Source organism: Erythranthe guttata, chromosome 5 (genome assembly GCF_056151865.1).
Source record: "Erythranthe guttata isolate IM_541 chromosome 5, IM_541, whole genome shotgun sequence".
Classification (NCBI taxonomy): Eukaryota; Viridiplantae; Streptophyta; class Magnoliopsida; order Lamiales; family Phrymaceae; genus Erythranthe; species Erythranthe guttata.
Genome location: NC_142537.1, coordinates 15,589,810 through 15,612,111, shown reverse-complemented (window position 1 = coordinate 15,612,111; position 22,302 = coordinate 15,589,810). Strand labels below are relative to the sequence as shown.

Sequence of the window (22,302 nt, the reverse complement as noted above, 5' to 3'; positions counted from 1 at the left end):
AATTAATATTTGTTTCCTTATTAATATATTATTTACTTTTATATGTATCAAGAAATAAGTATAAATATCACTAAGTCCACCCATTCTATCTCATTCATCACCTACACAATTTCAATCATACATCTCTCTCTCTCTCTCTCTCTCTCTCTCTCTCTCTCTCTCTCTCTCTCTCTCTCTCTCTCTCTCTCTCTCTCTCTCTCTCTCTCTCTCTCTCTCTCTCTCTCTCTCTCTCTCTCTCTCTCTTTGTTAATTCGTAAATTTCTTTTTGTAAATTGTTTGTGTAACATCGGATTTAGTTTATTCGATTCACGTAATTTTGTTGTATATTCTTTGTATATTTTGAAATTCGTTAGTATATAATATTCATATTTATTATTTATTCGTATTTACATAGATTGTATACTATTATGTGTTCATTTGATTTTTTTGCCATAATTATGTTGATTTTATTGTTTTTAATATAGTTAATTAATTATTAAAAATTAATTTATTTTTGTATATATCTCACATCACTCATTTAACTCATGGATATATTTTTCAATTTTTTGTTTATTTTTAGTTACAGGGACAAAAACTAAAGTACAATCATCTTTCTTCCGCCGGTTGCATAAAAGGGCATCATTCTGCAAGAATGATTTTATTCGAGGAGCAGATGTAACAATTAAATTATTATTATTTTAAATATGTGTTCATAGATTTTTCTATACCAAGTGTATTGAATTTTTTTTAATATATTTTTTTTTAGATTTAGTGTTATTTTTTTCTCTCGTGGTAAAACATCTCAACTGCCTTAGAGTGACTCAACAAAAGCTATATACAAGAAAACAAAGTGAAGAATTTGATTTAACAAAAAAAACTTGAAAGTTTATTTATATGTATGAGTATTTAGAATGCATTTGATTACTCTTTTTATTAATGTATTTATTATATAGAAAGAAATGCATTTGATTACTCTGATTTCTTTTATTCTATAGTCTTCATGATTTACTATTTTTTTTCGTTGCTTTCTTTCTTAATAAAGAAATTAATTATTATTTTTAATAAAAAATGAATTTATTATAATCCGTAAATAGCTGAATTATTTTATTTTTGATAGAATAGCCGAATTATTTTTGTCGATTCCAATCCAAATTTAATATTCGAGGATAATTCCAAAAAATTCTTTTTCTGAAAATAACTTTTATAATATCAATATATTATATATTTTATATTTGAAGTGCCAAAAAATTAAAAAAATTCGATTCGTGTTATTTCTATGTTTGAACTTACTTCGTTTATTTCGATCCGAATCATCCGATTTCCACCCTTATGTTTGAACTTACTTCCATCATTCTTTTATTATTTATTTCATCAATTTTATATAATGCTATAGATATATTCTATTTATGATATTAAAAATGGTAAAGTGTTTCGCCTCGAATGCTATTGTACTTACTTCTGCTATTGTACAAGTATTTCCTTGAATGAATTGACTTTTGACTATTCAATATAACTCAATATATGTACAATAGTATTTTGTTTTCATGACCATGGTAATGTATATATTTATTTAATCACAACAAAATATATATTTAGTAAAATATAATTTTTTTTTTAATCCTACCCATATGAAATTATCATTCTCTTTCAATTCGAAATATGTAAAATAGTATTTTGTTTACATTATTATGGTATGTTCATATTTATTTTAATCACAACAAAAAATGTTTTAGTAAACTTTAAATAGTTTTTAAAATCATACGCATATCAAATTATTATTCTGTTTCAATTTAAAATATGTGCAATAGTATTTTGTTTACATTATAATGGCCATATTTATATTTATTTTAATCACAAAAAAGATATTTTTAGTAAAATGTAAGTAGCTTTTTTTTAATCCTTATTAAATTTCGTCAAATTTTAATAGTGTTTCGAATCTACACATTTTAATAGCATCGAAACCCGTTTTCAGATACGTTACATTGTTATACAATGAAAATAGTTATAAAAATATATGCATGATTTAAGATTTATTTCTTTTTTTAATTGATTCAATAATATGGATTAAAGGTTGGTTTTTTTATTTGAATATAATTAAATAAATTTTAGATTTGACTATTTACCATTACTGGAAATGTGTACAATACTATTTTGTTTACATTACTATGGTAATGTCTATATTTATTTTAATCACAACAAAATATATTTTTAGCCAAATATAAATAGGTTTTTTTAATCCTACTCATATGAAATGATCATTCTCTTTCAATTCGAAATATGTACAATAGTATTTTATTTATATTATTATGGTAATGTTCATATTTATTTTAATCAAATTTTAATAAAATATATGTAGCTTTTTAAATCGTTATTGTTTTATCCATTTCGTTAATCCTTATCAAATTTCGTCAAATATATGCTCATACTGTAGATGGATGCCAAATAAAATTTATTTTATTCAATATCTAAAATAAAAATATAAATTATATATTTTTCTTTATAGATGGATGTCAAATACGTGCTATGAAATATAATTTTTTTTATTACAATTTAGAAACACAACATGGTGGATATTTATAAATTTATTTGCAGATGTGATCTGATATGAACAATGTCAATCCAAGTGTTCAATGCGAATTGTTTCTCTTATTTTTTTTACGTATTTTTTTTATCTAAATTATTTAATTTAATTTTATGCACACAGTAATTAATTGTACGCTTATTTGCATATATTTCATGATTTGAGCATCAATGATTCTTTAGCATTAACATTAGCGTTGTACTATTAGTATTCGTATTAAGATAATAGTTAATACTAGGATTAGTATCAAAATTATATTAAGATTGTGATTATGATTAATATTAGTATCAACATCAGTATTAGTACTATGATTAGAATTAAGATTAATATTAGTATTAATATTATGATCACCATTAGCATTATAATTGGAATATAATTATGATTAGTATTATGAATTATAATTAGGATTAACATAAGGGTTAGTATTATGATGGGTTACGTACACATTTCCCCTTCAGCTAAAACACAGCCATATAGCATTTGTGAAGAACAAAACATGTTCCAACGGAGAGGATAAATTATTGCTCGACAACTAAAATCAATCCTCCAATATTTTATTTTGTGTATCTGATTTTTTTTCTTTTGGTTCTAGAGATTTCTTTCCACTTAGGTTTATTTTGTTTATTTATAAAAGCCATGTACCACAAATCTAATTTTTGCATAATATATATATATATATATATATATATATATATATATATATATATATATATATATATATATATATATATATATAATTTACAAATATCAATTCATAAAATAGTTGAAAATTAATATCATACAATAAATGCTAACTATCAAATGATATGGTTGTAGTAGAATAGTAAAATCTCAAGTGGTATAACGCTATTCATTAGCTATTATAAATTTAGAATCTCCTATTTTAGATCTTAACATTGGAGATGCTCTTACTATTACTAATACTATTACTATTAGTATTGGTATTGGTATTGGTATTTGTATTAGCACATTAGCATTAGTATTAGTCTTAGTATTATTATTAGTATTAGTATTAGTATTAGTATTAGTATTAGTATTAGTATTAGTATTAGTATTAGTATTAGTATTAGTATTAGTATAGTATTAGTATTATTATTATTAGTATTATTATTATTATTATTATTAGTATTAGTATTAGTATTCGTATTAGTATTGGTATTAGTATTGGTATTAATATTTGTATTAGTATTAGTATTAGTATTAGTATTAGTATTAGTATTAGTATTAGTATTAGTATTAGTATTAGTATTAGTATTAGTATTAGTATTAGTATTAGTATTAGTATTAGTATTAGTATTAGTATTAAGTATTAGTATTTAGTATTAGTATTAGTATTAGTATTAGTATTAGTATTAGTATTAGTATTAGTATTAGTATTAGTATTAGTATTAGTGTTGGTATTAGTATGGGTATGAATATTATTATTAGTTTTAGTATGAGTATTAGTGTTAGTATTAGTATTATGAGTATTGATATTGGTATTGATATTGGTATCGGTAATGGTAATGGTATTGGTATTGGTATTGGTATTGATATTGGTATTGGTATTGGTATTGGTATTGGTATTGGTATTGGTATTGATATTGGTATTGGTATTGGTATTGGTATTGGTATTGGTATTTGTATTTGTATTTGTATTTGTGTTTGTGTTTGTATTTGTATTTGTATTTGTATTTGTATTTGTATTGGTATTGGTATTGGTATTGGTATTGGTATATGTATTGGTATTTAGGTTGGTATGAGTATTGGTATAAGTATTAGTATTGGTATTGGTATTGGTACTGATATTGGTTTAATATTGATAATAGTATTTGTATTGATTTTTGTATTAATATTAGTATTAGTATAATATTAATAATAATATTTGTATTATTATTAGTATTAATATTAGTATTTGTATTAGAAGTAGCATGGAGTATTATACGTCGCAATATGAAGAATTAAGAGTAGAGGTGGCATAAAGATATCATCAATCCGGAATAGACGACTAATATTACTTGCGATATTGTCTACTAGGAATTTTCTGTGAATATGAATTTACATCATAAAAATTGTATATTGTGATTCAAATACACATTTGTTGTTTTTATTATATATATAATTATTTACTGTGTTAGTTTATTTGCACTTTATGCAAATTTTATTGTCTACTCCACTAAATTTATTTTTTTGAATGGAGGTGATTTAGTACAAATTGTATTTATTTTTACACCTTTAAGTGATTATGTTTCAGTAATGTGTATCACTGATTGCATTTGAACAATGAAAAATGTGTATGTTACTCGCAAAGAGAGTTATATGAGATGTCAATGGATGTGTTGTAAAACACTACTTTGATAATTAAGTTTTGTTAAGGATCCGAGTGTATTCAACGAGATAGTTGTACCATTTGGATCAGATAATATATATTTTATTTTATATATCACAATTTTCATTTTTTATATTTTCTTTTATCATTTATTTTGTTTATATTTGTACTTTATAAAATGGAATTGACATAGTTTTTAAATTTTTTAGATGATGTCGTGTTATATATCAACTATTGACTATTCAATGTTTTCGTTTGATTATTTTATCTAAAATATTTTTTTATGTTTTATATTACCCCATCATCGCATTAACATCTTTTTCATTCATAAATGTGTTTGATTTATCTCATCGGCGTGTTTTAGTCATTAAAAAATTGTACTTAGAATTGATCCCTGTGCATCGCACGGGTGAGTTACTAGTTGTTTAAATGAGTGTATAAATGTTAAATAGGAAATAACTTAAATACATACCAAAATAAAATTGACAACTCACCAATTGAACAATCCACCTCATCAATTGAACTCCAACTAAGCAATTTTGATAAATGACATCATCATTTGCCACATGTCAATCATTGAGGGCATAGATCCTATTTTTATATTATATATAGATATATAGATTGCTAAATAATAACTTCTTCCCGTCCCGACTCGGTTAAAAATTATTAAATCATTAGTTCGATAATTTAAAATTTCACTAAATTAATAGAATTTTGCTAATCAGTAATCCTAACTGTATTAATTTATAGACGTTTACCTGTATATAATATATACATCTAAAGTAGACTCCCCTTATACTCGAGAACTTTGATGAGATCGCGGCAGTTGAGGTGGTAATCGTTTCCCTCCATGTCGTAAATTCTCCTTACTTGTTGAGTCGAATAATCGTAGAAAACGAGCTTAGTTTCCCTCCTCACAACAATTACACGGCTTCTCCACAAAGCCCCGACGGGCTTCGTCACACCTAAAAAGGGTCCGACAGGTGTCAACCGAGACCAGTGCTTTAAACCATTCAACTCCCATCTATCGAACAAGTAATTTTCTCCCGTAACCCGTTTTCGTGGGTACGCGAATAGGACGAGCGAGCTACTGCCCTTGGCAAAAATCTTCACCTTATGTTTAAAGTGATCGTACACGATTGGGATTGAGGTCCTCACAAAGACCTCTTTCTGCATGTCGAAAGATAGTATGACACTTTGATTGTTATCGAGCCAATGAGCAAACGAACCATCCTCGTACGATCCGATTGCGTGCGAGATAAAAGTGTCCAACATAGCAACATCGTCGTTGAGTACATGTCTCCATGTCTTGTTGCTCGGGGAGTAGATATCCACGCGGATTCCTTTCTCGATATGCGTGTCCTTGTACCAAAACAAATAAGACAAAGTTTGTACTAGTTTTATTTCTTTGGTGAACGAATCTAGACCGAATCCCATGCTTCGTGTGACGTATGTGCTGAGACAGAGTTCTTTCTCGGTAACGGGGCAGATCGGGAGAGTCTCGGTTGTACGGAGATTAGGGTTGCAGAGGGCGATTCCCCCCATCCCGGCCATCCCGGCAATCCCGTAGAAGCAGATGAAACCGTTAAACGGTCCGATGATTTTGTCTTTGACCCTCCTCGTCTTCTCCAACATCGTCGGTAATTCGATAAATTTTTCGTCCGCACGGCCGCCACCAACGACTACGGTTGTCAATTCCGACGACGACGATGTGCCGAACGTGGTAAACGATAGTTTCCACTTTCTGGTGGTTTGGTCGAAGGCGAGTAGAACGAAGTTGTTGCTTTTGCCGTAGTTGTTGAGGTGCGATTCGGGGAAACTCGGGGAAGAGATTAAAGTGTTCCATGATTTCGATACGGCCTTGAAGCGGAACAGAGAATGCACCGGAAGTCGTGATAGTATTTCTTCAACAAGTTCTTCTGGAAAGTACGTCATCGTCGTCGTCGTCGATTCATTATCTTTGCCGCTCCCTAGTTTTATCTGTTTATTATTTCCCATCGATCTCTTTTTTATCTGACACACAGAGAGAGAGAGAGAGAGAGAGTAGGGATTGCACAAATAATTCTATGCCCGTCTATATAGTAGTAATATATATATATTGGACTTCTTCTTCTTGTTGAACTCTTCCCATGTTTTCTATAGAAAGATACTTGTTTCCTTATGCAACTGGACGTATAATTTTTTTCATGAAAATACCTAAATACTCTTTACATAAATTTCAAAAAATATAGATTCACCCCAAATGAAGTTTCCAAAATTTACAATTCAGTCCCTGATACTTTCAATCAAGCCCTCTCTCCAATAATATTATTTTTCAGAAATATATTTAGAGGGGGCTCTTTGATATAACCCCCTCAATACTTCTTTTAATAGAGTAAGGTCCAAATTATTTTGCACCATTTAAGAAAAACTTACTCCAAATTTCAGCCACCCATTTTTCCATTTATGTCTCTCCACCTTACACATCCCCATGACCCATCAGCCCACTATCACCATAACCGTGTATTTAGTTCTCTATTTATTATTATTATTATTATTATTATTATTATTATTATTATTATTATTATTATTGTTATTATTATTATTATTATTATTATTATTATTATTATTATTATTATTATTATTATTATTATTATTATTATTATTATTATTATTATTATTATTATTATTATTATTATTATTATTATTATTATTATTATTATTATTATTATTTTATTATTATTATTATTTATTTATTTAAAAAAAAAAAATTTAATTTTTTTTAATTTTCTTTAATTTTTTTTTTCGTTTTTTAACTCTTTTTCTCTATCAGGTATGTTAATCGATTATGAAGAATATTATATCGACTATGATGTACTATAGTCAATTAAGGAACCGACTACTAAAAATAACAAATCACAACTACAAAAATGCAAACTCAACTATATTTTACAAAAACAAACAATATACAAACATTATAATTGATTTATACAATTGGAATCAATAAACAAAAAATGCAAAAAAAAAAATATTAAAAATTGGAGTCAATGAAGCATATTAATCGACTATGATGTGAATCATAGTCGATTAAGAATCTGCTACTAAAAATAACAAATCACAACTGCGAAAAAATGCAAAATCAACTATATATTACAAAAACAAAAAATATACAAACATTATAAATGATTTATACAATTGGAATCAATAAACAAAAAATCCAAAAAAAATCAAAAAATTGGAGTCGATGAACCTTAATCGACTACCAGAGCATAGTCGATTAACTTAATCGACTATGAACATGTACATAGTCGATTAGGGTTTCAGCCTGCGCGAAATTCTCTACACGCGCCGTCATCCGCCCAATCCACCAAAAAACCCTAAATCTGCCTCCCCATCGTCACCACACCGCCGCCAAAACACACCATCACCACCTTACTTTCATATTATATATGACGGTTTTTTTTTTTTAAATTATAAATAAATAAATAAAATCACAACTCGCACCACCAACCAAATCAGAACCACCACCCATCAAAATGCGATTCCGGCGACAAATCGACAATTTTACCTCTTTTCGCCGTCGATGTAGCAATCGTGGCATTCGAACTCAGAATCGCTATCAAAATCATAATCATCTTTATGGCTTTTGTTAAGATATGCAACGACGACGACCTCGACGACGACGGAGACGGCAACGACGACGATGGCTTCAACGGAATTGGCATCGTTGTTTTGGCGGTGATGTTGATGGTTGGTTCTTCATCTTCCGATCAAGAGAGAATAATCTAAAGATTGAGAGAGAAAAATATAATAGAGAGGGAAAAAAAACCAGAGAAGAGACGGGAGAAGAAGAGACGGGAGAGAAGAGAAAATAAGATTAGGGTTTTGAAAGAGGTCATGTTATCATTAATTTACTCACCCGTGCTAATGATCTTTTCTCTATTCCCGGAACATATAGAGTTATATATCCTTATATATACTCCATAGGCAAAAAAATAAAAATTGATTGCTTTTGCCTCACAATTCCATTGACCCCAAGTTTGAATCTCCTTGCCAACGTTTTTTTGGTTGAGCTCGTTAATTATACGTGGTTACCTAGTATGATTCACATCTCTCCTTCTATTTGCAAGCTATCCCACGAGAATGTATATCTTTACGCAGTGGACCTATACGGTTCACTGCGAGTTCTTTCATTACAAAAATAAAAATGAAAATATAAGAAGTTAGATCATTGAAGTTATATATAATGATTTACAAATACATGTATATTGTACATATGTTAATTTGAAACAATCATTGACAAATATACCGTAGTTATATATACAATCTTTGTCATTTACTTTATGTATACCTTATTTAAAATATACTGTATAATGTATTTATAATATACTGTATTTACAATTCGAAATATGGTATATTAGAAATTGTTAAAATTTAAATAAGGTATTCGAAATATAGTGTATAATCTATATATAATATATTGTATTTACAATTCAAAATATGGTATATTAGAAATTGTTAAAATTTAAAATTTCAAAATATTGCATATTTATTAAATAGTATAATTATTTTTAATTTGAAATACGGTATAATAGAATAATTTGAAATACGGTATAATAGAAATTATACACAAAAAATATTGTATATTTATTAAACAGTTCAATTAAAAAATAAAACATTTTTTTTATAATTATTTTTAATGGAATGGATATTCGAATATTCCAAAATATTGAAAAAAAAAAAAAAAAAAAACGTATTCCTTTATTTTAATATTTTAATATTAAAAAAAATTCTGAAAATTATTTCAATATTCGTAAAAAAATTGAGTATCATGAATTATTTCAATAAATATAGTTTGAAATACTGGAAATGTAAATAAGATTTTTTTTTTTCGAATTTATAAAATATTAATTTTGGAAATAATATATATACATGTGGTAATTGTTTAAATGAGTGTATAAATGTTAAATAGGAAATAACTTAAATACATACCACAATAAAATTGACAACTCACCAATTGAACAATCCACCTCATCAATTGAACTCCAACTAAGCAATTTTGATAAATGACATCATCATTTGCCACATGTCAATCATTGAGGGCATAGATCCTATTTTTATATTATATATAGATATATAGATTGCTAAATAATAACTTCTTCCCGTCCCGACTCGGTTAAAAATTATTAAATCATTAGTTCGATAATTTAAAATTTCACTAAATTAATAGAATTTTGCTAATCAGTAATCCTAACTGTATTAATTTATAGACGTTTACCTGTATATAATATATACATCTAAAGTAGACTCCCCTTATACTCGAGAACTTTGATGAGATCGCGGCAGTTGAGGTGGTAATCGTTTCCCTCCATGTCGTAAATTCTCCTTACTTGTTGAGTCGAATAATCGTAGAAAACGAGCTTAGTTTCCCTCCTCACAACAATTACACGGCTTCTCCACAAAGCCCCGACGGGCTTCGTCACACCTAAAAAGGGTCCGACAGGTGTCAACCGAGACCAATGCTTTAAACCATTCAACTCCCATCTATCGAACAAGTAATTTTCTCCCGTAACCCGTTTTCGTGGGTACGCGAATAGGACGAGCGAGCTACTGCCCTTGGCAGAAATCTTCACCTTATGTTTAAAGTCCACCCTTACGGTTTCAAATTTAGTGGAATCTTCTTGATTATATGGAATATTATCACTTTTGTACCCGTTTTATACCATTCGAGTTCCACATTTTGAAGCAAGATGATCATAAGATGTGTTTTTTGGCTTGTATATATCAGATTGTGGTGCATCAGAAACTGTATTTTGACACAAAACGAGTACAAACTAGATGTCATTCCATGGAATCTAGATGATTATGTTGAATTTGACACCATAAGGGTGGAGGTGTAAGAAGATTCATAGTTGAGGGGTAGATGTAATTATCCAAACAAGATTGTTTTTTTTTGTAATTTGACCATATATATATATATATATATATATATATATATATATATATATATATATATATATATATATATATATATATATATATATATATATATATAGGGATTATTTGATGGACCCCTCAAATTGGAAATATTTGGAACTAAATATCAAGGATTTAAGTAAAATATATATGGATTGTTCTGGAAGTTTGTTTGGAATCAATTAGAAGCTGCATTTGGTGCATTTGCTAGCTAGCATATAAAGAGCTGTAATGTATCAAATGGTGGATGAAGCAGGGAATTGTTTGTTAGCAATATATTTATGTGATGTTTGCTTATGTTTTTGATACTATGTTATCATAGCATCTACTTTGTCTGAGATGGCTCTGATTTTATTTATGGTCTCGGAAGATCTCTGAGTTGGTGTAACAGTCTGCGTTTTAAGCTCCAAGGAAAGTATTGATCAAGCTAACCAAGTGCGAAGGGATTTGCGTGAGAAGCTCTTTGGTAAATTTCTCTCGTATTTGAGATCTATCATTTGGTATTTATATGCGCCACCTTATGATGTTTGTTATACATTGTATAAAGTGTTTGGTATCTATTGCGTAGTATTGGGAGTTTTTTTCGGTATATGCTTATATGTTGAAACTTTTGTTTTATATATGTTGCAAGATCATTTGGGTGTTTTGTATTGTCATAGGCACTTTAGGTAACTTCATGCTGTAGTTGTTATGGTGCCGTATTTTTGTTTAACTTGTCCTTGTTCATATTTATGTAACACTTATGTACTTATACATTCTTTTCAGGCAGGGATGGAAAGAGTTTATAATGATCAAGTGTATAACTTCAGCAAAGCTTTCAACTCCTTGAACGAGCATTTGAGACGACAAAGTCGTGTATTTCTCCACAGCAAACTACTTCTAATGAACAATGAAGAAAGTATGGACCAATTTTTATTTTTTTTATTGTTTTATTTTTTTGCTACAATATTTTTTTTAAGTTTGAGTGTAGTTTCGAATTTGTAGTGTATTTCACTTAATTTTATGATTTTAATGTGATGGAATAAATTTGAATGTGATGTGTTCTTTGACCTAATAGTTAATTTTGTGTTATTAGAATTGCTAATTAATTAATTACAGCTTAATTTATTATTTAATATGATAAAGAAAAAAAAACTTGCGACCATTTTGTACAACGTCGCAAATAAATGAGTAAATAATTGCGACAAAAATCATTTTCGTCGCACATTTGCACAAACCAATTGCGACGTTTTTCGCATAATCGTGGCCAGATGACTAGGAGATTTGCGTCGATTATTAGATTTCGTCGCAAAAGAAAATAAATTGGCAAATACGAATTATTGCGACGAAATATAGAAGCGTCGCAACATTCTGCGACGAAAATTATGTTTCGTCGCAGCCTTTGCGACGAGCTGTTTGGCGACCTTTTTTTGTCTCCTTTGCGACGATGTTTTTTCGTCGCAAGTGTTGAATTTTCGTCGCCAATATCCTTTTTTCGTCGCAAATTTTCGTCGCCAGTGTTGTGTTTTGGCCTAGTGAGATTACATCCTTGTGGAAACCCCCTCACTTTTTTTTGAAATTTGACTTACCCCTGGGCGACTTTAAGTACATAAACTACCCTTATAGAATCAGTTTTAAACCCTAGTCAACTCACAACCATCTCTTTCTTCCTCTCCCACATATCTAAATTTCGGGTCCCATCGGTCTCCAACCAGTGATGTTGCTTCCCAAAGTCATAATTCTCTCTCCAGAGGTCAGAATTCGATGGTTTAACTACCGTTGGATTCTCATCGCCGAGCTCTTTCTTTTGGTAGAGATTTCATAGAGTTTGGAGCTCTGGATATGTTTATGCAATCGTTTTACCGTACCAGCGTATTGGACATCAAATTAATATGTAGAATATTTTTTCATTACATATATTTTTATTAGGTAAATAAAATACGAAATACAACATAAATATGAAATATTATGCCACATGGATAAAATATTTCATACAATTTCAATTATTCGAGGAGACTCCACGGATAATTAATTATTTAAATTTTAAACTATGAACCATAATACGAGTTATGTTCATGGGCAGAAGACAACCCTATAGTTGGTACCAGCTGGACAAGTGAAAAGGCTTGTCGGATCATCTTGGGGATAGCTATAAGCATCAGGGCACCTCTCCTTAAAGAACCTTGACAATGGTGTTGGACCACATGTTCCGGGCCCGTCAGTGCAACAATACTGGTTCCCACCGAAGACGGTGCAAGGGTTGTTGCATCCGCCTGGGGCCCGCAGCTCATTCGGGCACTGGTCGTTGATCGGAGCAGTACACCTAAGGTTGCGACAAACATTGGTTATGGGGCTAAATTCCATCGGGATATTGAATCCATCGACAAGAGAGATGTCGACAAAGTCCAAGTTGTTGGGTTGATTGAGGGCGAACTCGGCTAGGGTATTGGGGGCCCGCCCGTAGCCTTGACACTCCAGACGGCCGTTGCAGTCGCCGGTCTGGCACTGGCCTTGGCCGCTTCCGTCGAAGTTGCAGTTGGTCCTGCCCCAGATTCGAGCCTGGACGGTCCCTGGCGCGACGTTGATCTGCCAGGACTGACCAGACTCGAGTCTACGGCCGCCGCCGGGGGAAGCGGCGGCCCAGACGGTGAAGCCGCATCGGTTTGTGATGTCGAATGTGGCGGCATGGGAGGGAGTGATCATCAATAATGATATTGAGAGAGACAAAAACACCATTGTGAGGTTTTTGAGGAATCCCATGTTGATCAATTAGTATGATGAATGGTTAATTATAGTAGGTGTGTGGTATTGAAGAATGAAGGATTAAGGGGTTTATATAGAAGGTTGGCGGCTAAAATGTTGCGTGTCCCTAACGTTGGATCTTCTTGATTTTAATTTGTGGTTAGACATTTCAAAGATTTAATTTGGATTTGGATATAAATTCCGTTTTTCTTCATGTTCATAAATTATATTTTCGCCTAATGCAATGACTAAATTGGCATCTCTAGATTATATGGGAAAGTTCCAACTTTTTGTCTTCTATGTTTGGCTTATTTAAGGATTTAGTCCCCTATCATGCATTATTTAATTTTATATGCTATAACTTTGCAAATATAGTACATTTGGTCCTATTTTGCATGATTATTTTTTTTTTTGTTTAATTTAATGATGCGTCAAATAAACTTGATGTATTTTAATTTACTTATATGGACAGCAATATTTATAAATATAATATTTAATTTATCCTTGGTTGAACTTTGATAATTTTATTATTATTATTATTATTATTATTATTATTATTATTATTATTATTATTATTATTATTATTATTATTATTATGTGAGAGAACAAATTTGTAAACCAAGTTAGAGGCATTTGTAATTTTTAAGTGTATGTGAGCATATTTCTCGGTGTAGGGGTTCTTGCACGTGTTGGTGCACGTGCGTGTATGTATGTGCAGTGGCAATGACATATCATATATGATGTTGAGGAGAAAAATAACGAGGGTTCAAGGGTTGCGCTCTCGAAATTTGTTTCAAGGATATTAATAGAAAATAGCCCAAAATAAATATTTATTTTTCGTATCAACAATAATTATTTCATATATTGTTTGAGTATTCAGATAAATAAAAAAAAAGCTTTTATATCAACAATAATACAAAATGTAACTCTAATTTTAAAAACATTACCTCAAAAAAATAGCTTTTATATCAATTATGTATTTTTGTTGATATAAAAGCTAATTAGACCATTTTTATTAAAAAAAAAAAAAAATTCAATTCTCTAAATTTGTTGTTTGGTTTTGTATTGTACACATAACTCTAAAGTTTTTAGCTTAAACATCATATGATAGAGGGGCAAGATATATAGGTGGTCGGTGTAATTGATGCCTTAGAAGTCTTATTTCTTATTCACCTTATAATTAACTTAAACCGAGTGTCTTAATTGATGTAGTTGAAACAATCTTTTAGTTACTCTTCGCATGTTTAATTTTTGTGGTTTGCTTTTCTTGGTCAAAATAAATTAAAGCTTAGAGATTAGTAGTGTGGTAGGCACTTCAATTTTTCTTGATTTTTCTACTCTCCATTTTCGTTTGCACAATGCTCAAATTCTCTATAGGCCCATAAGAATTAACTTTCTTGCAAATCGATCCAGTCTTTTTTACCTAAAAATTTAGACATATTAAACTATTTTACCTAAAACTTCACCAATGAAAAAAAATATATACCCTCAAATCCTAATTCTACTTAATTTCATCCATTAAAATATACTTTTACTCCAATTTAATCCATTGATAGTTAATCATTGACCGCCAACCACCGTAAACCGGTTCGTGTTGTTGTTCAATTTTTTTTGCAATTTTTGTTTTCCGTTAATGTTGTTAAATTGACCGACAATGTTACTGTATTAATTGATCAACACAGTATTAATAAAAAAAACATTTTTTTTGATATTTTTTTAACCATCAATGTTGTTGGGTTGACTGCCAATATTACGGTGTTAAACGATCAACACAACAATATTAAAAAAATATCTCAGATGTTGATCACCGATATTGTACTATTGATCGTCACTACTATGTTGTTGTTAACAACATCATAGCCGGAAAAGGAGAAAAAAAATCAATGCTATTGTTAACCTGTGTTGACCGGTCAGCATAAAATATGTCGGGCCAAGAAATTGGGGATCTAGAGGCGATAAATTTCACCTTTTGGTGCAAAAAAACTGTAAAGTCGATAAATCGGTATATAATTCTCCTAGAGTTGTACGTGGAAAATAATGACATGCACCAAGATGAGATTTATAACATATCTTAGCCAAACAAGCCACCGAATATTCGTACCATAATTTCTTGTTTGATTTGTCTTTGGTTCACCAAGCAAACAAATTAGGAATGCCGGAACCTACAATATGGAAATTAACAAGTCAACAATAAAATTTGAACCACGTATTACAAATGCTTAGCCTCCCCTCCTTATCTATGATCATATTTAAAGCATGTGGGATGTGGCCCATGGTATATATATATTTGGACAAATTGCATATAACCCCAAATAGGGAAATTAATTTGCATTCCTATTTAGACTTAACATCAATCTTACAAAAAAGCCAATTCCCTTTTCTCTTGTTCAAAATATCCCTTACAATATAATTTGCATAAATTTCATCTACAATGTACAAATTTAACAAATATTGAACATGTTGATTTTAAATGCCTATGAATATCTACTCATCTTTGAGACAGATTACGTGTTACGACATTAGGTGTGGTAACAGAATTCTTGTGTTGTCACAATAGCTAATCTACTAAAAGTAGAATAAAGAACACAAGAATTTAATGTGGTTCGGATACAAACGTACCCTACATCCACGAGGACTTGCAAAACTAGTTCAGATTTAAGTGTACATTAATAGGACTTAATAAAAACACTAAAGACTCCCTCTTTATGTAATATGTCGTTCTTGCACACAACTCGAACTTGTTGATAATCAAAGCAATTCCTCCTCCGCACTCTTGGACTTCCTCCAATGTTGAACTTCCTTCAAACGGCGGATCGACCTCTCCCGAGATCTTTTAAGCACTTCTCCCGAAACGCCGATCTTCTTTATGGCCTGGTAGAAGAAACCCGTTCTGTTGCCACACCTGATGTGACCTGATGTGCCGACAAGGTTGCAGCACGGGCTGCACCCTTCAAAGCCCTTATGCTGGGATTTTTCTTATTAAAGCTCCATAGGACTCATATGAGGTTGAGGGCCTTATATAGGCACGAAATCCACCACCCTAAACCTAACTTGAGCCCTAAGAAATCGATTAACTAGGTAATAGAATCCTAGTCGATTTCTACTTCTATTCTAGATAAGTACAAAATATACCTAACTAGAATACAATGCATGGAAATAAATCTAAGTCCTTATAACAATATTACAAGAATATGACTCTAATTAATTCCAAAATAAACATGGAAAATAAATCTTTACCAATCTTTAATTTCCACGTATGATAGATTTCTTCAATCTTCACTAACAGAAATCTGGCGCCAACAGAACATTAACCCCAAATTTTAACAAATATTGCATATTAACCCCATTTTTCACAATTTGTTTTGAAAAAATATTTTTTTATCTGAACTTTTCTTTCCGGCCATTGACCGGGGTAACCACCGGTCTCTAGCATCGACTTTTTATAAGAGCAGCTATATATAGTCCAGTTTTATATAATTCAATTAAAGAAGATTCGATATTCAATTTCTGATAAATCAAGCAACTGACTCGTATTTGCTAAAATTTTCGAATTGACCTTACTTTTCTTTAATCGGTCTAATTAAATGGTTTTTGATATGTCTAATTGAACCGACCCAATGGGCCCAATAGGCTTATGATTTATGTATCTAATGGGTCACGAGCAAGATTTAAAAGACCGCAACTACGAAAGCACAAACACCTTCAAATACCCAACAAAATAACTTCAATCCAATCAACGAGGTATAAATTAATGTTTTAACTCCTTTGTTAATGTACGTTCTATTATTCATGCAATACAACAACTAATATTCTCTCTACTATCTCCACTATCAGCACGTTTGACTTGAGCGTCGGAAGGATTTCCACCAAATCAACCCCCGACTTAGATTACATGTATTTTGTTCGTAGTTCCGCCAAATCAACCCCCGACTTAGATTACATGTATTTTGTTCGTAGGAACCTCAATATCATTAAGGTGCCTCAGGACCATCTAACTCGTGAGCCAGTGATCCATTCTGCTCTCCCAACTCATTCTACCTCACCAATCAAGGTAATCTAATTCTAGCATCATCAGTTTCAAACATCATGTAATACTTTATTAATTTATTTAACTGGCCATTATAACCTAAAAACAAACAAGATCAATATATATATATATATATATATATATATATATATATATATATATATATATATATATATATATATATATATATATGATTGTACTATGCATATTATGGTTATATGTATTTTGTAAATGATGATTATACAAAAGCATGTAAAAAATCAAAATTTTCCAAAGGAACACAGCTTTATTTTTTCCTTTTTAATGAAACCACATATGTGATGAAGGTCCTTCCAAACAAATAGAAACAGAGCTCAGAGCTAGTAGCAAGATCTTCAGCTAAACTGTTGCAACGTCTTTCGATAAAACTAAAAGAGCAACAAGAAAAGAAATTAGTTAGATGAAAACAACCATCCAAGATTTCTTCAAAAGATTTCAGTGATTGACTCTTTGTCCGTAGGCTCAATCTCTCTCTACTATTGTAATTTTTTTGTGAACTTAAGCCACAAATTAATCAAAACCAAAAAGACACTGCAAACTCTACGATCTGATGCGCGTTGAACCAACAGTTGAAGAAAACACAGACACAATGCGCATATCAAATGAAACGGTGAAGAATACAATAATTTAAAGAGGTTCGATAATATTACCACAGTCACTCTCGGTAGTCTTCCAAGATACAACAGATACTTCGATATTTGCACAAATTCGAAGTTCACCGCGAACTAAAAGCGTAGGAACGAAATTTTGACAAATGGGTTTTAGAAAGAAATTCTCAAGCGTCTTATTATCTCTTGTGCAAAATTGATCATGTTTTGTTTTAGGCTGCGGCTATATGCAAGACTAATTCCACTTGTGCAATACCAAATTAAAATTTTCAATATATAAATACTATATTACCCTTATTTATTAAAAAAATAGAAAATTCCAAATGTGCAAGACCAAAAACTCAAAAACACAAAAAACTCTATCACAAGTCCACAAAACCAACTTTCATCTTCTCCATCTTCCAAAACCCACTAGACCTTTCTCCTTCCTCCTCCGTAAACCCACAAAACCTAGACATTCAAAATCGTCAAAACTTAACAAAACTTAACAAATCTTACAAATATGGCAAGTATGGAGTGAGAAGACATCAAAATAGAAAATTCTACGATGGAAACCCAAGAAGGTATGCATTTATGGGTTTTTTTAGCTAAAATATCGATTTTCCAAAAAACAATCCCGCGCCAACGAATTCGACATGTACAGGTCGAATTTTACAGGTAAAAATCGACATTTAGATGTCGATTTTGAGGTATAAAATTCGACATTTGAATTTGTGCTATAAATTCGACATGTCAATGTCGATTTTTACCTATGAAATTCGACGCTTAAGTGTCGATTTGTAGCATAGTTTTTCGACACCTTGGTGTCGATTTTTACCAGTTTCAAATTTAATTTGTTTTTCCTCTTTTTTTGAGCAGATTTAGGTCATGTGCGTGGCGGGGTTGGCGGCGGCGATCGGCGGTGGAGCTTGGGCGGCTGAGCTTGAGCGGCGGAGAAGGTGGGGGTAGGTAGGGTTTCAAGGGGGGGGGGGGGGGGGGGGGGGGGGGGGGGGGCTGTTTGTTTTTTTAATTCATGCTTCTATGTTTTCTTTTTGGCGGCCGTTATATGCAAGCCCATTTTTTTATTAGTTCAAAACCACATAAATGAGTTTATTAGTTCAAGCCCGTATATTAATCTAATTTTATTACATCAAGACCAAAGATGACAAATATACCCTTATCCACAAATAATATTTAAATACAAATAAATCTTATTTTTAATTTGTTCAAGACCAAAAATCAAAAAAAAAGAAAAAAAAAAAAAAAAAAAAAATATCACGACTCCCAACCAGCGAGACTTTCACCGCACCGGCTATGACTATCGACCCACCCACTGCACCATTACCACCACCAACAAGTAAGTCCATTTTACTAAACTTTTGTTTGTAAATTCGAAAACATTAATCGATCATCGATGTCCTTTTTACTAAATTTTTATTTGTAAATTCGAAAACATTAATCAAACATCGATTCTTGATAAATATGTACGAATGAACATTAATCTATGCTTATTTCTTGTTGGGTTGCAATGATTTGGCCGATTTTGGAAAAAAAATTGAGATTGAAATTGGTTTTTTTTATTTTTTTTCGTTGGTTTCCGAAATCGGTTTATCCAGACCGATTTTGTACACGAAAATCGGCGTCATAATACCGATTTTTGTTAACCAAATCGGCGACACAACGCCGACTTTTCAAGTCAAAATCGGCGTTCTAATGTCGATTATTGAGTACAAAATCGGTTTTCGAATACCGATATTTTTTGATTTTTTTTAAATAATACATTATATATTTGGTTAATTGATATTTTTTAAATATTTGGAACGAAAATGTTTATCACCATTCGGTGGCGTCTACCACGCCTTTAACCCAATCGAGTAGAGATTTCCGTATCTCAAATATTTATTCGTTAGATAATTCAGTTGAATAATCCTCCATCAATCCCCTAGGTTGATGCACGAAAGTATGAGAAAACGGTCTTAAAAAAACACAGATAATAAAATCGGTATTGAAAAACCGATTTTTGTAGTACAAGTCGGCATGACAATACCGATAATACAAAAACAAATCGGTACGTGTTGTCATGCCGATTTTTACTACAAAAATCGGTGTTTAAGTACCGATTTTTATTAAAATAATCGGAATGTGGTTACCGACTTTCGTAACAAAAATCGGTATTTGCAGACCGATTTTTTGTATCGTCGAATTTTTTTCCCAACAAAAAAAAACGACCCAAAAGCAAAAATAAAGGGTTAAAACATATTTCATTGTGTTCTCCACCCTCGTAAACCACCATATCATTATTTTATGGTTCCATCGTGAATGTTTGGTATGTATTTGATAATTTTGGTGTGTAGGATTTCTTTGTGGGTTTGTGAAGAAGAAGGAGAAGAAAAATGAGAGTTTTAAGTCGTGAAATAAGGAAGAGGGGTTTCTGGATTTATGTATTTTATTTGGTCTTGCACAAAGGAAATGATTTCTTTTTATTTTTTAATGTTTTGTATTTTTTATTTAATTTTAAATTTCATTAAGGGTAAATTAGTATTTTTATGTTGAAGGTCTTGAATTAATAAAAAAATGAGCTTGCATGCATATAACCGCCGCCTTCTTTTTTTGTTTTTTTTTTTCCTCATTATTTGTATTTGGTCTTGCATGAGAAAAAAAAAACCAATTTAATTTATGGACATATTTGTCATTCCATCTTAATAAAATAGAATCTTTTGGAATCTTTCTTTAATTTGGTCTTGCACAAGTGGAATGAGTATTGCATATAGCGGTCTATTCTATGCTACACCCGGTTAAGTTCACCGGGTGTCTAAGATTTCGACATGTGGCAATTAGTAAATTAATTAGTTAATTATATATTTTTAATTATTGTGAAATTAATTATTAAAAGAATCACTTTAAAATAGGTAATTAGGATCCTCTCTCCAAATCTTTCCTATTTTTTCTCCAATTACTTCCGTAATCGTCTCTTTCACCCATTACTGCACTTCTTCTTCTTCGTGGTTCGATTGATTTTTGGCTTTTGATTTTCTTTCTTCTGGCTTCCGCAAATGAAACTCTGCAACGAAAATGGAGGGTGCGGCAAGGCAGAAGATGGAGAGTGCGGCGAGGCAGGCACAACGGTCACCGCCGAAACGAGGGCGTCGACAGAGGAACAATCGCCGGTGGTGGCGTCGACGTGGATCTCGCCTACGATCGAGCGGTCAGAGGTAGTCGGGTCGATTATCAACAACTTGCAGGTCATCTAGAACATCTATACCGGAGTTGGGCATCTAGAACATTAAGTACTCAAATTGTACGATCATTGTGAAATTTAGTATAAATACTGTAAAAGTCTTAACTTTTGCATTTGTACCCATTGTTAAAGATTTTAATATTTGAAGAGAGATATGGTGTTAGAACTATAAATTGTATTACTTTTTCACTGTGTCTAAACTAAAAACAGACAAGCTTGAAAATTGAGTATTGAGTATTGTACAAAACCTAGTCAAATAAATGAGCTTGACATTGGCAGAATATGTACTCAGTAGTTCAAATCAAATAATAAGGATAATCATTCACAGCTAATTAATATAACAAAAACATAGAAAATTGTAAGAATAATATTCATTTAAATATTGAATCTGCAGAAGCTATAGAGTTGCCATCTGTTTACTCATCAAAGTTTGCCATATACTAGATAAATTAAAAGTTTAACATTGTACAAACAAAACTCTCTCCAAATTCCCAACAACAAAATAACTGTCTGAAACTAAAATAACCTTGTTGAACTATAATAAAAAACTATGATAAGAAAATATCCTAGTGAAAATTGGGGGCCCCCTCCTTGTTGCTAACAGATCCCTGAAGAAATTAAACACAATTAGTTAGTAAGTTAAGTATATATACTTTATCAACAATTATCTCACTAAAATACCAAAACTAACAAAATAGCATAATACATATACCTGTGATATATTAACACCCCAATGTTGATACATGTAAGGCGAAGGATGGCCTTGGCCAAAATTAAAAACTTGACCTTGTTCCTAGATATCCAATACAAAAACTATAAGATGCCAAATATATTTATTATAATTAGAGACTAAATAAATGGCTCACC

General features: G+C 31.0%; 2 protein-coding genes across 2 annotated transcripts; both read right to left on the bottom strand.

Annotated features, from left to right (window-relative positions):
• Positions 1–5,645: 5,645 nt before the first annotated feature.
• LOC148770748 (F-box/kelch-repeat protein At3g06240-like) lies at positions 5,646–6,866 on the bottom strand. Its single transcript, XM_088818037.1, has one exon. It carries the CDS (start codon positions 6,864–6,866, stop codon positions 5,646–5,648), a length of 1,221 nt encoding a protein of 406 aa, XP_088674163.1.
• Positions 6,867–12,689: 5,823 nt separating this feature from the next.
• On the bottom strand, positions 12,690–13,632 carry LOC105956933 (thaumatin-like protein). Its single transcript, XM_012980846.2, has one exon. It carries the CDS (start codon positions 13,560–13,562, stop codon positions 12,876–12,878), a length of 687 nt encoding a protein of 228 aa, XP_012836300.2. The 5' UTR covers positions 13,563–13,632; the 3' UTR covers positions 12,690–12,875.
• Between the last annotated feature and the right edge of the window lie 8,670 nt (positions 13,633–22,302).

Bases quoted from the DNA above. Each gene is read 5' to 3' on its own strand.
- LOC148770748 (XM_088818037.1), bottom strand. From the start codon at position 6,866: ATGGGAAATAATAAACAGATAAAACTAGGGAGCGGCAAAGATAATGAA.
- LOC105956933 (XM_012980846.2), bottom strand. From the start codon at position 13,562: ATGGGATTCCTCAAAAACCTCACAATGGTGTTTTTGTCTCTCTCAATA.